Here is a 17,216-nt window from a genome sequence, read left to right as displayed (position 1 = left end):
TGACAAAAAGCAGATTTCAGAGTACCTGATGGCTCAACTCAAAAGTTTTAAGTACAGATAGTGTTGAGGATCAGTGGACAAAGTTCAAAATCATCGTACAATATGTGTTAGATATGTAAGTGCCAAGCAAGATCATAAGAGATGGAAAAGAGCCATCGTGGTACAACAACCGAGTTAGGAAACTGCTGTGGAAACAAAGGGAACTTCACAGCCAACGTAAACATAGCCAAAGCCTTGCAGACAAACAAAAATTACGCGAAGCGAAATGTAATGTGAGGAGGGCTATGCGAGAGGCGTTCAATGAATTCGAAAGTAAAGTTCTATGTACTGACTTGGCAGAAAATCCTGAGAAATTTTGGTCTTATGTCAAAGCGGTAGGTGGGTCAAAACAAAATGTCCAGACACTCTGTGACCAAAATGGTACTGAAACAGAGGATGACAGACTAAAGGCCGAAATACTAAATGTCTTTTTCCAAAGCTGTTTCACAGAGGAAGACTGCACTGTAGTTCCTTCTCTAGATTGTCGCACAGATGACAAAATGGTAGATATCGAAATAGACGACAGAGGGATAGAGAAACAATTAAAATCGCTCAAAACAGGAAAGGCCGCTGGACCTGATGGGATTCCAGTTCGATTTTACACACAGTACGCGAAGGAACTTGCCCCCCTTCTTGCAGCGGTGTACCGTAGGTCTCTGAAAGAGCGTAGCGTTCCAAAGGATTGGAAAAGGGCACAGGTCACCCCCTTTTTCAAGAAGGGACGTCGAACAGATGTGCAGAACTATAGACCTATATCTCTAACGTCTATTAGTTGTAGAATTTTGGAACACGTATTATGTTCGAGTATAATGACTTTTCTGGAGACTAGAAATATACTGTGTAGGAATCAGCATGGGTTTCGAAAAAGACAATCGTGTGAAGCCCAGCTCGCACTATTCGTCCACGAGACTCAGAGGGCCATAGACACGGGTTCACAGGTAGATGCCATGTTTCTTGACTTCCGCAAGGCGTTCGATACAGTTCCCCACAGTCGTTTAATGAACAAAGTAAGAGCATATGGACTATCAGACCAATTGTGTGATTGGATTGAAGAGTTCCTGGATAACAGAACGCAGCATGTCATTCTCAATTGAGAGAAGTCTTCCGAAGTGAGAGTGATTTCGGGTGTGCCGCAGGGGAGTGTCGTAGGATCGTTGCTATTCACAATATACATAAATGACCTTGTGGATGACATCGGGGGTTCACTGAGGCTTTTTGCGAATGATGCTGTGGTATATCGAGAGGTTGTAGCAATGGAAAATTGTACTGAAATGCAGGAGGATCTGCAGCGAATTGATGCATGGTGCAGGGAATGGCAATTGAATCTCAATGTAGACAAGTGTAATGTGATGCGAATACATAGAAAGAAAGATCCTTTACCATTTAGCTACAATATAGCAGGTCAGGAACTGGAAGCAGTTAATTCCATAAATTATCTGGGAGTACGCATTAGGAGTGATTTAAAATGGAATGATCATATAAAGTTGATCGTCGGTAAAGCAGATGCCAGACTGAGATTCATTGGAAGAATCCTAAGGAAATGCAATCCGAAAACAAAGGAAGTAGGTTACAGTTCGCTTGTTCGCCCACTGCTTGAATACTGCTCAGCAGTGTGGGATCCGTACCACATAGGGTTGATAGAAGGGATAGAGAAGATCCAACGGAGAGCAGCGCGCTTCGTTACAGGATCATTTGGTAATCGCGAAAGCGTTATGGAGATAATAGATAAACTCCAGTGGAAGACTGCAGGAGAGACGCTCAGTAGCTCGGTACAGGCTTTTGTTGAAGTTTCGAGAACATACCTTTACCGAGGAGTCCAGCAGTTTATTGCTCCCTCCTACGTATATCTCGGGAAGAGACCATGAGGATAAAATCAGAGAGGTTAGAACCCACACAGAGGCATACCGACAATTCTTCTTTCCATGAACAATACGAGACTGGAGTAGAAGGGGGAACCGATAGAGGTACTCAAGGTACCTTCTGCCACACACCGTCAGGTGGCTTGCGGAGTATAGATGTAGATGTAGATGTAGATGTAGCTATGAGCACTTCTTTACCTTCAGTGCTGTGAAACAAATCTCTTCTACTGGTAGGTCTTTGCTTCCCATATTTTGAGAGGAGATAGTATGGACCAAAACAAGAAAAAAATTGTCTAGTAAACATGGGCTGCTATCAGCAGTTGCTTAGTAGAAGAGATATGCTTCAACATAGTGAAGATGAACAAGTGCTCATAGCTTTTAAAGTATGCATTTAAAGACCTTGTTTACTAGAAGTTTTACCTTTGAATGATCATTAACTGCCATATCCCTGAATATTGACCATTTCTCTTGCATCACCCTGTATACAATGTAAAGCAGCACGTACATATGTGTGTATGTACAGGACTTTCTCCTAAATGTATGGATAGACTTCAGCCAGACTTGGCACACAAACAGCAAACTTCATGTGTATCAGCACCAGGGGGTCTATAGCAAAAACGTCTTTTCTCAGCCTATGCCTTATAGGGTGCCTTGCTTGACATTTGTGTTGTGTGGCAATAGTATCAGACTGGCTTATCGATCTGCTTTCCAGGACAGAGACAAGAAATGGTTTCCCAGCCCCAAACATGCAGGCTGCCCTGTATGACAGGTGTGTTCTGCTGTAGTAGTATTGGCCTGCTGCCGGCCGCGGTGGTCTCGCGGTTCTAGGCGCTCAGTCCGGACCCGGCGACTGCTACGGTCGCAGGTTCGAATCCTGCCTCGGGTATGGATGTGTGTGATGTCCTTAGACTAGTTAGGTTTAAGTAGTTCTAAGTTCTAGGGGACTGATGACCGTAGATGTTAAGTCCCATAGTGCTCAGAGCCATTTGAACCATTTTCTATTGGCCTGCTTTATCGATCTGTTTTGCAGGGGTGGCAAGCGCAGATGGGCATGGCTGGGGGAAGGCTGAGACAGTTAGAGGAGGGGTTGCAGAGAGGAGAGGGTGGGAGAAGATGGACAGAGAGAGAGGGGAGGGAGAAGATGAACAGAGAGAGGGAGGAGTAGGAGATCTACAGAGAGAGTGTGGAGGAGGAAGAGACAGACTGAGAGAAGGGCCTGAGGTGATGGACAGAGAGACAAATGGGTGGGGGTACAGAGATAGAGAGAATGAGAAGATGTACAGAGAGAGGGATAGGAGGAGATGGCCAGAGAGAGGAGAAGGAGGAGTTTCACAGGCAGAGCGGGGAGGAGGTAAATGCAGGAGACAAGTGGAAGGTGTGGTCAGATAGTGAGAAGGTGGAGAAGTAAGAGGGGGAGAGAGGAGATGGACAGAGACTGGAGAGGAGGATATGAACTGAGGGAGTGGGGACGGAAGATATTGTCAGGGAGAAGAAGCAGCAGAGGAAGAGAGGAAGGAGGAGGAGATGCAGAAACAGAGAGAATGGGGAGGAGGAGATGGATGTGGGAGGATGAGGTGGACAGAGAGATGGAGCAAGAAGAGGTGGACACAGAGATGGGGGAGAAGAAGAAGTGTGCAATGTATGTGTCGAATGTGTGCATGAGTGAAGGCACAGGAAAAAGGCTAGTACATGTATGAAATAGCATGTATGTACATGTGTATGTCCAGCATTTCCTCCGGAACCATATGATCTATACGAACTGCGTTTGGAACATAAACTACTTGCTACATGATAATCAGAACTGTGGGGATTAAAACTTCCTTGTGAGTGAAAATTAAGGCAAAGTGACCTGTAGGCTGATCTGCACCACAAGTATGTTGTATTGTCATGCCTTGCAAGGGCTACACATACATGGCTGAAATAGAGAGAGGTGAGAGGAGAGAGATATGGGGAGGATGAGATAGAATGAGACAATGGGGAGTAGGAGATGGGCAAATAGAGAGGAAAATAGGCGTGTTGCATGAGTACTATAAGCATGCCTTACAGGGGCCATATGTGTGGATGTGCACAGCTAAGCACAGGATTTTGGGAACGAGATGGATGGTGAGTGAGGGAGAGGATGAGATGGACAGAGAAAGGTATAGGAGGAGGCAGAGAGATGGGCAGAAGGAAACGGACAGAGACAGCAGGAAGCAGGAGATGGGTAGAGAGGGTGAGGAGAAGGAGGAGATAGAAATAGAGAGCGGCATACGAGAAGGACAGAGGGAGGGGCAAGGAGGGGGCAGACGGAGAGAGTGGGGAGAGGTGATATATGGAGCAGAGAGGGGGCAAGGAGATGATCAGAGAGGAGCAGGACGAGAAGGATAGAGAAAGGGGGGGAGGACAGTTGCAGGAGCCAGTTAGAAGGTGTAGAGGAGAAGTGTGCAGGTGGAGAAGGAAGAAGGGGAAGGATCAGATGGACAGAGAAAGGGGGAGAAGGATATGGTCAGAGGAAGGGAGAAGAAGCTATGGCCAGTGAGGAGGGGGATGGGGGATATGGACACTGAATGGGGAGGGGGAACCGGAGAGACAGAGAGTGTAGGGAGGAGGAGATGTACAGGTAGAGATGGGAGAATGAGATAGAGAAGTGGAGGGAGGAAGGAGTGGACACAGAGAGGGGGAGGAGAAGATGTTCAAAATATATATGTCAAACTAGTATGTAAGTGAAGTCGCGCAGAAAAGGCTAGTTTACTAAGGGAAATTGACTGTTCACAGATTCCTCACATAGCTTTTAACACCCCTCTGGGCCACCTATCTATCCACAGAGCTTTGTAGAACCACAAATCCCTGTGGCCATCCTTCCATGGAGGTAAGAGAGGATGTAACGGGCGACCACCCGCCAGTTTGGGATGGGGAGGGGGGGGGGGGCGGGATATTCTAGAGATTCTGTAAAAAAATTTATTTGCATGTAAGAACAGCATCTTTCAAACACTGTCTCAGTGAGGCCAGTCGCAGCATAGGCGCTCTCGTGTACGCCACCATTGAGCCAGGGCGGATGGCTTCCTCCATCTGCCTCTGGCCCTTTTCACCAACACAGGTCACCAGCCGCACGAACGGGAACCACTTCCTGTTCCGTTTAGTTTAGTCCAAATCTCCTAGACTGTCAGTGCGAACCTTTTTGTATCTCGAATACCGAGAATATAAACCAATCCTCCCATATTTCACTCTTCCGACGCTCATCCATCCCGCTCTCCTGCACAGAAGGTTATTGATATGGTATATTTGTTCTGTTTTGCTTACCCAGTAAGTCTTCAAAAGTGTACAATGTTTCTCTTTTGTATCTAGATTTGTTGTACGGCGCTATGCTCCATTTAAAAACGAGTCCGTCCAGACTGAAACCTCCAGCAATGGATTTCCTGCAAAAGACAAAAGTATACGTAAATTCTCTTTACAGTGCGCATAGTTGTTATAAAATCCTAAGTAACCTCCAATTGTGAATACTAGAACCTAACAACTGAAGTTTATATTGTCTGCCATTTGGGCATGTAGTCGTAAATCAGTAAAAAAATGCCCAAAACTTCTAGAAATATGGGAAATGGTTGAGAAAGGTGGAGTTTTGAAGATACAGTGGCCATTATCTAAGTTTCCCGGTACAATATGTGGATGTACGGATCCACTTCCTCTGAAGAATAGCTGCTCTTCAGCATTCAATCTTCATAGAACGTAGATGTGAAGGAGCATAGAGCTTATTTATCTGATGGTGGGACGTCAACAACTAAGGCTACGGTCACAGTGGTATCGACATCGGGATATTCCACCAGCTCAAGCTCGAACAAACATAACGTGGATTTTGAGATATCTATTTTGATTCTTATAGTTTCCGTAATCGATCTGTTTTTGGGTTGTGGTAGTTGGGCATTAACTGCCCTATAATTATTATTACTGTTCCTGACAGTAGTTTGGTGAGTCTGTGAAATGAGTGGTTTGCAAATGTCGTGTATGAGTTCCCACTTTTCAAGGTTTTAGGTATTCTGAGAATCTTACTCTAAAATTTATGTTTTTCTTTCACATGTGCCTGTGAATAACAGTCGTTGAAGACTGATTGACGTATGTCTGTTTTGCCGAATTTATTTGAAGCTGAACGGAGTGTTTGTAATCTTGCTTTTCAATACCACCACGAGTCATCTCGTGTATGCAATACGGGGGGCGTACAGTGTATAATGCAACACCTTTTTTTTCTGAAAGCAGATTGGTTTTATTCAAGAGTCCAATACACCAAGTTAATCTCTACTCTTTTGGTGAGAAAATCTTATTTTTCAACATAATATCCGTTCAACGAGACCATCTTACGTCACCTTACTGTGAGGGCCTCATGTCTGCTTGGTACCAGTCTACAGATCGACGTCTTGCTGCATCAACAACTCACCGTCATCCACGTACTGCTTCCTGCGAGCTGTATCCTTCGTTAGGTCAAGCAGATAGGTGGAAAATAACATACCTGGGCTGTAGGGTGGATGAGGGAGAACAGGCCAGTGAAGTTTTGAAAGCTCCTCTCGGGTGCGCAGACTTGTGTGCTGCCTTCCGTTGTCATGGAGAAGGAGAAGTTCAATAGCATTTTTGTGGTGACAGTCGCGCTGAAGTCGTTTCTTCAGTTTCCTGAAGTTGACTGTTGCATCGTGAGGGAGGATGTCGAACAGATAACCCCTTCAGAGTGCCAGAAGACGGTCGCCATGACATTACTGGCTGAGGGTGCGGCTTTGAAAATTTTTGTCAAAGGACATTTGGTGTGACGTAACTTCGTGGAAAGCCTTTTTGGTTCCGGTTCGAAGTCATTAATCCACGTTTCATCGCCTGTGACGCTGTTCCGTAAAAAATTGGCACGGCCATCCTCGTAACGCATAATCAAATCTGCACAGACTGTTCTTTGTTGGGTTTTTTGTGTTAGGCATCGAGGAACCCAGCGGTTACACACCTTTGAGAACCCCAATTGGTGGACGAGCGTGTCAGCACTACCAACAGAGACGTCCAGATCCGACGACCACCTCGAATGTGAGTCTCCGCATTTTCCAACATTGCAGGAGGCACAGCTGTGTACGGCCGGACGGCACACGGGAGATCAGATAGGTTGCTCCGACATTGTTGCGATGGTGGCAGACGCCTCGCCCAACGACTCAGTGTTTTGTTCATTGTCAGGTCTCTGTAGACATTCTGCAAACGCCTATGCATACCTGCGATGCTCTGGTTTTTCACCAAAATAACCTCAGCGACAGCTCTCTGCTTGGAGCCGGCCGCGGTGGTCTCGCGGTTCTAGCCGCTCAGTCCGGAACCACGCGACTGCTACGGTCGCAGGTTCGAATCCTGCTTCGGGCATGGATGTGTGTGATGTCCTTAGGTTAGTTAGGTTTAAGTAGTTCTAAGTTCTAGGGGACTGATGACCACAGCTGTTAAGTCCCATAGTGCTCAGAGCCATTTGAACCATTTGAACCAGCTCTCTGCTTGAAACGCACCTCTATTACAGACGCCACTTTGAAGACTAGATACAGCGTCGTCAGAGCTTCATGAAACTACAGAGGCGTAAGCGTGAATATCCCGCGATTCTATTTCTATCGCTTGAACTTTGTCCTGCAGTTACGCAGGGTCAGCTATCGTTAATAGGATTTGGCATGTTAATGTTTAAGGGGTGGCTGGATGCTCTTCCTGCCGCCACCCCGAACCCCCTGGGACGGAAGTAGTGTACCCCAACTGTCTGCGTCGAGTTTAATCCATGGAATAGTGCGAAAGTGTTCAGATGTCTGCGAGCCGTGTAACTGAGGCGGAACATGGGGATCAGCCCGGTATTCACCTAGCGGGTTGTGGAAAACCGCTAAAAACTACATCCAGGCTGGCCGGCACATCGGCCCTCGTCGTTAATCTGCTGGGCGGATTCGATCTGGGGCCGGTGCGTCTACCCGAGTCCAGGAAGCAGGCTACACTGTCGGGTCGGGAATACTCCGCGATATCACACAAAAAACCGCATTTTTTCAATCGCAATTGGCCAAGAAAAAAATACGTTGCACTACTTATAGAATGCCCCTCGTAGAACGTTTCTCTCTTCATCTGATATACAGGGTTATTCCAAATAATGGATCCATTTTCAAAAATTCGTATGTATTCAAGTACAAATCCAAAACGAACAAGATTTATACCAATGAAAAGGGACGTTTTAAAGTTTTTGGCGGCCGGTGGCGGGAGGGCGGTGATGGTTCCAGAAGCGGCCGGTAGAGTTAGCGTGGCAATTCGGCCGTCATTCCGTTTCACTGTCAGTTGTGAGTGAGGTAGCGACTGTGGAGCACAAGGTTTCTGTGTTTTTGAGTTCGCGGAAAGTGAGTCGCAAATTGCAGTGCAGCGGGCATTTCGTGCCAAATTCGGTATTCAGCCACCAACTCGCAAAAGCATTAGCCGTTGATTCAAGCAATTTAAACAGACTGGGAGTGTGTGCAAAGAAAAAAGCACAGGCCGACTGGATGTTGTCAGAATATGTTGTCAAACGGATTCAAGAAAATTTTATGTGCAGTCCCAGCAAGTCTACCAACAGATCCAGTTCATAACTTGGAATACCCCAACTAACTGTATGGAAAGTTCTGAGATGGCGTTTGCTGTACAAGCGCTACCGATTACAAATTGTGAAGGCTCTCAGCCCCAGTGACAAAGAGAAGCGTCTCGCATTTTGTGGTTATTTGCTAGCAAAGATGGAGAATGAAGCATTTCTACAGCGTGTAATTTTTAGCGATGAAGTGACGTCCACATTAATGGAAAAGTCAACAGACGCAACGTTCGCAAATGGGGTTTGGAAAATCCACATTCATCATTGCAACAATAAAGAGACTCACTGAATATTAACGTGTTCTGAGCCGTATCCCGTACAAAGGTTTATGGACCATTTTTCTTTGCAGAAAGAACTGTAACTGGAATCACGTACCTGGACATGTTGGAACAATGGCTGTTCCCTCAAGCTATGGAAGATACCCAGGACTTCATTTTGCAACAGGATGGAGCTCCGCCCCATTGAATCCGTGATGTACGAGGCTTTTCGAATGACTATCCTCCTCAGTGCTGGATCAGTCGCAGGGGACTTGAGGCCCTGGCTCTGCACTTCTGGCCACCGAGATCTCCTCATCTCACACCCTTCAACTATTTCTTATTGGGTTCTGTGAAGCAAGTTGTTTACGTTCCGCCTCTACCAACCACTCTGAACGATCTGCAGAACCGGATCATTGCTGCCGTGTACCCAGTAACAGCAGGTACGCTTTCGCGTGTGTGCGACGAGTTGGCTAATGCGTCGATGTTTGCCATGCAGCCAATGGTGGCCACATTGAACATTTATAACATTTATCACATTTCTAATTATTAAATATTTATTAAAAACTAATTAATTACAAATTATTAAATTGCTATCAAACATTATGAAAAGAAACTTTGAAATTTCCTTTTTTCATTGGTTTAAAGCTTGTTCATTTTGTATTTTTACTTTAATAAATACGAAGTTTAGAAAATGGGTCCATCATTTAGAATATGACTTGTATGGTTATTCCAATTAAATATTTATTAAAAACTAATTAATTACAAATTATTTAATTGATATAGAGCATTATGAAAAGAGACTTTGACATTTCCTTTTTTCATTGGTTTAAAGCTTGTTCATTTTGTATTTTTACTTTAATAAATACGAAGTTTAGAAAATGGGTCCATCATTTAGAATAACCCTGCATTTATATGACTTGTATGGTTATTCCAATAACTGAGAAAAGGGATTCTAACGTCCTTGACAGAACAGATTCCAATGTACAATGGAATCTCCATGATCCTGCCAACAACTGACGAAGCAAGTAGGACGCACTGTGACCAAGCTGTCGGGCTATGCAACCCAGCAAAGTCTGGCGACCGAGTGTCATGACATTGTGAATTCAGCCTACGCCGAATCCTTCGGCCTTTTCTAAATTTTGTGAGATCAGATATGTGAAAGAACTCAGTTTCGTGTTATCGACGGCCATTCTAAGAATGCAGCTTTCTGAATGGTCGGGAAGGGACACGGTCTCAGCCTTGTGACATATTAAGGGCCCTGCCACCACGTGACGCCACAGTAATCTGCTGGTAGCTCTTTTCGCAGCTCCCTGGTCTGCCAGTGCGCCTTCCAGCAGAGACACCAGAGGAATTTCTTAAGTCTGCATTCAGTTTCGAAGTGGGTGGATGTGGAATAGCAAAACGCTCTGGGTGCGACACCGATATAAAAAGAGATTGCAGAAGAAGAAGAGAAATTCTGGTTACATCCCTTCTTTGCTCATTTTATCATAAACGAATTATCACACACTGTACAGTAAATTAAGAAATTACGGTATTAAACGTTTAGTTTCGTGAGAATGTCAGTTAGAGGAGATCTCCTTAAATGACCTTAAGAAGAAAGACATCGTTTTGAGGAAACTCATCTCGCCAGAAGAAAAATGTCTAATCAGTGCCTAATTATTTGGTGTTTGCAACGGTATGTATTGTTTTAGTTGTAACTGTTAGGTGATTTTTCAGTTGTTTTTTGAGTATCATTTCATAATAAACCCAAAATCAGTTTAGAAATATGTTCAGCAAAAAGTAGTAACATTTTCTCATTTGTTTACATATCTTATTTCTTAAAAAAGTTCTATTGAGTCTGACGTAGCAGACCCGTTAGTATCACTTGCTGCAGCAGGAGATGTAGCTATCCTCGATCTGGAAGCAGTCACCACCATAATTAGTGTTCTGCCATAGAGCAGGGCTTCACATGTATCTGACAAAGAATTACAATGGCTCAGAGCACAAAATAAGGTAAACAGGTTGAGCGCCAAGTATTTCTCAAGTTGTCTTAGTTACATTTTCGTAAGTTTCGATTTTCCTTTAATTTCTTGCATTCTTTTTATAATTAGGCTTGATATTTCAGACCCAGTCGGCGTAAAATAAGTTATGCACATTTCATTATTTTTTCACACTGCCTATTGTAAAATTAAACAATTGTCAACTCACATGGCACATGGCTGTTCGAGTTCAACCAAGAAACATAAATTGATTGGGCTTCATTTATAAAGAAATATAAATCGCAAAAGAGAAGTACTGAGGGTGCTGTGATTTGAGTTGCAAGGCCAGTAAAGAACTGTAGGACAATAGAGTTTATGCTTAGAATTAACTTGAGAAATTGTGAAGGACTGTATAAGCATTACTCTTAGGCATGACTGTAGATTCTTATCTTATTTAATTTTGTTTACTTTATTTTTTAAATTTTTTCTGGATTTTTGTCTATCATTATTAATATTATTATTATTGTTACGTTAAACAAAGGTAAATGCTTACCATTTTTATACCTGAAGGCGAATCACAAATTACATGTCGTCTTTGAGATGTTCCTGTGTAATGTCAACCAGACTTGGGGGTCATTCTGGACTGGGACCTTACTTTTAAGTACATATAGAAAATATAGCAAAAAAGTGAACACCAGGATTGATATTATTAGAGAACTAGCTGGGTCAGGATGCGGACCGAATGCAGGTACTCTTCAGACAGCCACGTAGTCACTATGTTAATCTACGACAGAGTACCGTGCTTCAGCATGAAAACCAATGGGTAGATATGTAAAGTTGATGTTAAACTAAATCAAACAATGGGAAAAATTAGTGCCGCTACTGAATCAACACCGCTTGCAGGGATACCTGCACTATATAATATTGTACCATCCCCAACTAGACGAAAAGCAGCAGTGTTCCAAAAGTGTACTACTCATTGAAACTCACTTCTGTGCAACCAGCTACAGAATATACCTGCCATCAGACTTAAAGCACCCTGGATTTAGTCTTCCCAGGAAACTATGGAGAGTTCTGAATTGATTCAGTATGGGGCTTGGAACGTGTGACACCTGTTTCTATGAATGTGGGTTCTAGGGTGCCCCGGCGTGTGACTCTGGGGTTGCTGTCCAAACTATGCAGTGGACTGATTAAGAGACATACACTGTCCAGTCAGCTTAATGTTACCATCTGACAGTAGCCTGAAAAACCACCTTTTGCAGCACTGACCACTGCGACACGTGCAGGTAGAGAGTCGATCATGTTCTGGAGGGTACCTACAGGGATGTGGAGCTGTACTGATCCCAGTGCTGTGGCCAGCTGCAGTGGACTTCTCAGCTGAGGATTCATTGCATGAACAGCCCTATCGAGACGGTCCCACAGATTTTATACTGGGAATTTATCTGGAGAGTCTGGTGGCTAGAGGAGTACAGTAAACTCATCCAGATCTCTTCAAACAACATGCATACCCTGCAAGGTTGTGACATGTTGCATTTCCAGCTAGTAGATACCGCTGTGCCAAGGAAAAACAGACTGCATGTAGAGGTGCACATGGCGCCCATGGATAGATGCATACCTTTTTTGATCTACTGTTCCTTCCAGAATGACGAGATCACCTTAGGAATGCAATTTAAACGTTCCCCAGATCAAAATGTTTCCTACTCCAGCCTGGAACCTCCTGACATTGTTTCATGGTGTTTGCTTTTAGTCCAGTGGAGCATAAAAAGTGATCCATCTCAAAAGCCTACCTGTGGCCACACAGTGGACTCCAGTTGCGGTACTGGCGTGCAAATTTAGGGCTTAATCACCATCTAACAGCAGTCAGCATAGGTACATGAACCAGATGCCTGCTGCAGAGGCACATAATGCAGCAATATTCACTGAACAGTTTTTGGTAGCTCCTTATTCTACCTGAGTGGTCATTTGCTCAATAATTGCCTCATCTATTCACCCATACACATCTCTCCAGTCGCCGTTCACCACTGTCATCTATGGCCCGTGGTGCATCACAGCTGCCTCAGAGCCAGTTTTGGATAGTGCCGTTTTGCCATGCATGGTATATTTTAACCCATTAATGCCCAAGACTAAGTTTTTGTTCATGATTATGATGAAGTCAAAGCTGTTCTTTTAAGGGTGGCAGCATGTATCAGTGACTAAAATATTTTTTAAATTTTTACACAGATTTATTTCTCATATGATAAAACATACGCTGGGTATTAACATGTACTAGTTCAATAGCTAACGTAATTTTTCATGTGTCAAGCAACAAATGTTAAATCTTATTTTATTCATAAAAATTGATACATTACTATTTTTCACCATTTATAGTTCAATCACTTATGGTATTGAAAGAAAAAAACACAAACTGGAGGAAACCCAGCACCATATTATATTAGTGATATTTTCTGTAGTTTGCACAATTTTTAACTGTGATATTCTCAAAAAAAATAATTTTGGTGAAGACCAACATTACGCTTTATGCAATGAAATTTTGTGCAGTTTCCACATCTTTTACATCTTCTTTGAGTGAGAAGTTTGTCCACCATATCTCCAACATTATCTCTGAGGATATAATTTTGTACACCTTTCCTGGATTTTGGCATGGGCGCTTATCTATTTCCTGCGACCTCAGCAGAGATAGTACAATACTTCATTGGAACTCCAGTGAACCTCTGTTCTTCACCTTTCTATACAACATTCACACTTTGATGAGGCTACTGCCCAGGCAGAATTTAACAAGAGGGCAGTAGCTTTTCTTGAAGTGACCCTGGTTCTATACAGACTTATCAGTTTGTCGAAAAGATTTGGCTCCTCCCATCCTTTTACCGTAGGGATGTACTAAGGTTGTTGAGCCACAGTTGCATGCTTTCATTCTTTCTCCATCTCTTGCAGGTCCCCTTGGTGAGGCAAACGTCCATCTGCTGGTTCGTTCCTAATGTCACTTGGCTGTTGCCAAGCCACCTTAGCAGGCTATAGTGTTCATATTGGAAAACATGATAAGAAAAACGAGTTTCCTTTTTCAAGTCTTTCAATGGTGCTTTCTCAACCCTATCTCCTTGAATACTGCAAGTGTAGTGATTCCAAGAGGTGCAGCGAATTGAAATAGCTGTCAACAAAGACAACAGAACGAGTAGGAAGAAAACCTAAACAGAATTTTTCTGTAACAGAAATTTCCAATGTTTTACTTTCTTCTTTATCAGCAGCACCAGTGTATAGACTGAACTTCACAACATAGCCTTTAGATATCATAAGGAGCCATAACTCGTACGCATAACGAACAGTTTTTCCCGTTATGAATTGTTCAATCCTGTTACGTCTATAGCAGGGCTCCATGGCTTCATGTAAAGGGAAAGAACGTCCTAGTGGCCGAATAAGTTGCAGAAGTATGGTGTTGAGCTTTTTCAAAAGAGGATCATAATGAACTACAAACATTATGAGACTGCTTCAATTCAGCCACAAGGAAAGGCTCTGATATATTATCTGTGAAATGTACTTAACTGCCAACACTCATAGCATTCAGTTCTTTTGATACCAAATTTCTTGGTATTGTTTTAGATTTCTTTGATAGTTCTTGTGTATTGTTATCTACATTGTTGCTTTCTATCACTGACTGCAAAATTACATCGTTTCTGTTTCTATCCTGATATTGCTTCTACTTCTAGTGGGGCAAAAGAACTCCTTTACCAATGTCACTAAAACTAATGCGTCTTTCATAATCACTAGAAGCACCATTAAAATCGGAACCATTTCCGTCATATGGTGGAAGAAGGATTAAATCCAGTTCATCTGCTCGTTCTATTTCTCTGCAGGTATTATGTTCAGCACTGAGATCCTAAGTATATTTAGAATCTCTTCCGCATCACAGAGATTGTCTGGGTACAATAGCTTTTATCTTACCTATCGATGAAGTACACTATATAAGAATAAGCAAAATGACTTCTGCAGTCCATTGCATCCGTTATTGTACTCTGCAAGTAGAAAAAGGAATGAAATTCAATTAGGTATAAAAGAAGTGATAGTTTCACATTGTAATCATACAAAGATGTATTATTATATCACATAAGCATAGATAAGGATTTCACAACCAGAAGCAACCCTAGTGTTCAATTGTTATTCTGAGTAACCACTAAAACCATACCTGTTATACATTATTTTGGCAATTCAGAGGAAAGAGAAAATGGCTTCCTGCACTGTAATGGTATTTCTGTATCATTGAAAACAATCGTTGTTATGAAGTAGTGCCCATTGACTGTACACAAAAACAGCTATAAACAATCCATCTTGTGGTAACAGTTTAAAATAAAAACAAATGAGTCATTTATGATGAAACATATCTTGCACATTAATGAGTTAACCACAGTGGCACCGCAAAGAGTTTACAAACTGCGATTTCGGAAATGCCCCCGTCCTTGGCCCGAAAGCCAATAATCATGGACATTTGGAAGTGAGATAATCGCTTCTTTTCCAGAGTACTACAACGACTGCACTGTCTTCCACGTCCCTCCACTCCTCCCACCTCCCACCCCCTCCCGACCATGCTTTATATACCCTCCATTGCTAGTGCTACCATTTGCTGTCTGCGAGTGGTTATTGCACATTGACGTCAAACATAAACGATGGTGGCCACATTTATGTGACTGGACTGTTTAGATATATAGTTATGATTTTTTTGTGTATTTGTTTGTTTATATTTTTATGGGACATTTAACCATGCATAATATGAAGCCTTTAAATATCAATGTAAAATGACCATCCAAGCCATATGAATAATAATAATAATAATAATAATAATAATAATAATTACACAATGAATGTTGAAAAAATGTACTTTCTAACTACTTTGTAATTCTACCTTTCTGTTAAAAACTAAATTACTATCTTATTTGTTGATATTAGATGGTATTCTGCTTTCTTTAGCTTGTCCATAACACTCTTCATTTTTTTGTTTAGAGTACAAGTTATTTTGTACCTGTTACTCATATAAAGAATTACTTTCACTACCTCATTTTCAGTTACACTTTCACAGTATTTCACTGTACTTTCACTGAAGGAATGCATTGGTAAATACAGGTGGCTATAATCAATGCCTTCAACTGAAGTGCATATGGAGAGGTTGTCAAAGGAAGAGAAAGTAACACAAACTAAATCCTAAACCCAAACAACAAAGAAACGCAATTGAAGGAAAATATGTCCACTGTATACAAAAATAAGGACATGAAGCAAAAACAGGCTTAGATTTTGGTCACAGCTTGATGGAAACACATTAAGAATTACTAAGGAACAAAAAGTCTAAGTAACTTAAAAGTTCATCGTGAACTTACTAACATAAGACACAAAAAATAAACAGAAGAACAAACAATTTCAAAAACAGAAAACAGAACAATGAATGCTGACCATTTATGATGATTATTAAACAAGTACACACTTCTCGATTTTCTACAGTGGCAGAAGGCGAATGTCTAATCAAGGCACTTCACTGTTTATAGTTAGTCACAGGAAAGGGGTACGAAGAATTGTATTGAAATGACTGGACTATCCCTACCACATAATGACTTGGATGGCTGTCGTGGAGTCACACTTCATTGCCAGAGCTCTTCAAAAGACAAATTATCATCCGTCAAGTCCCCAGACACTGAAGGAGAGTCACTCTAGACTCTCGTTCATCAGCCTCGTAATCAGTTCCCTTTGGCAACATTCACAAATCAACAGTTTCGTATTGATAGCAGATACCTCAATGTCATTACCTTATTAACAATTATTATTCGTCAGTTCTCATATGGCGTGAAATTCAGCGCAGTTTACACCTGAGTTCACTACAGCAACAGCCAGACTCCTGTTAATGGAAGAGTTCATGTTCATTTGACGCACAATCAGTTATGGTGTCTGCGGTATCATCTCTTCCTCCCACAGAACATATTACAGTTCATCAAGAAGTTAACATCACACAATCGACAGCATGTAAATAACGTCCATCGAATACCATTCTGTGATGTGACAGAGTGTGTTTACGGTACACAGTCGACAGAAGGTAGACAATGTTCGCTGTGCATGGATTCATGAAACCATACATCTTGTTCATAACACTCAAATGACAATAGACAAATAATGTTCATAGTGTACCTATTTGCCGGCCGGAGTGGCCGAGCGATTCTAGGCGCTACAGTCTGGAACCGCGCGACCGCTACGGTCGCAGGTTTGAATCCTGCCTCGGGCATGGATGTGTGTGATGTCCTTAGGTCAGTTAGGTAGTTCTAAGTTGTAGGAGACTGATAACCTCAGAAGTTAAGTCCCATAGTTCTCAGAGCCATTTTTGTTCCTATTCATGGTACATCATAGTTTCTGAGGTAAATTGTGTCCATGGTGCACCTACAAATGGCATATTTGAGTTTGTTGATGTGTGTACATCTTGTAGACTGGGCATCAAGTCTTTCTCTTTGTCACTGCCTACCAGGGAGCTCCTCGCTGTTCTCTATTTGTCAACATTCTAATTGCATTTTTGAAT

General features: G+C 42.5%; 1 protein-coding gene across 1 annotated transcript in view; it reads right to left on the bottom strand.

Annotated features, from left to right (window-relative positions):
- LOC126176378 (sodium channel protein Nach-like) overlaps nucleotides 1-17,216 on the bottom strand; it is a 120,060-nt gene that overhangs the window by 7,131 nt on the left and 95,713 nt on the right. Inside the window, exon 8 of the mRNA XM_049923535.1 lies at nucleotides 5,178-5,293. Coding sequence (XP_049779492.1) covers nucleotides 5,178-5,293 — 116 coding nt within the window. The remainder of the gene's footprint in view (nucleotides 1-5,177; nucleotides 5,294-17,216) is intronic.

Source organism: Schistocerca cancellata, chromosome 3 (genome assembly GCF_023864275.1).
Source record: "Schistocerca cancellata isolate TAMUIC-IGC-003103 chromosome 3, iqSchCanc2.1, whole genome shotgun sequence".
Lineage (NCBI taxonomy): Eukaryota > Metazoa > Arthropoda > Insecta > Orthoptera > Acrididae > Schistocerca > Schistocerca cancellata.
Note: the sequence above shows the minus strand (reverse complement) of the source record. Positions and strands in the feature narration are given on the sequence as shown.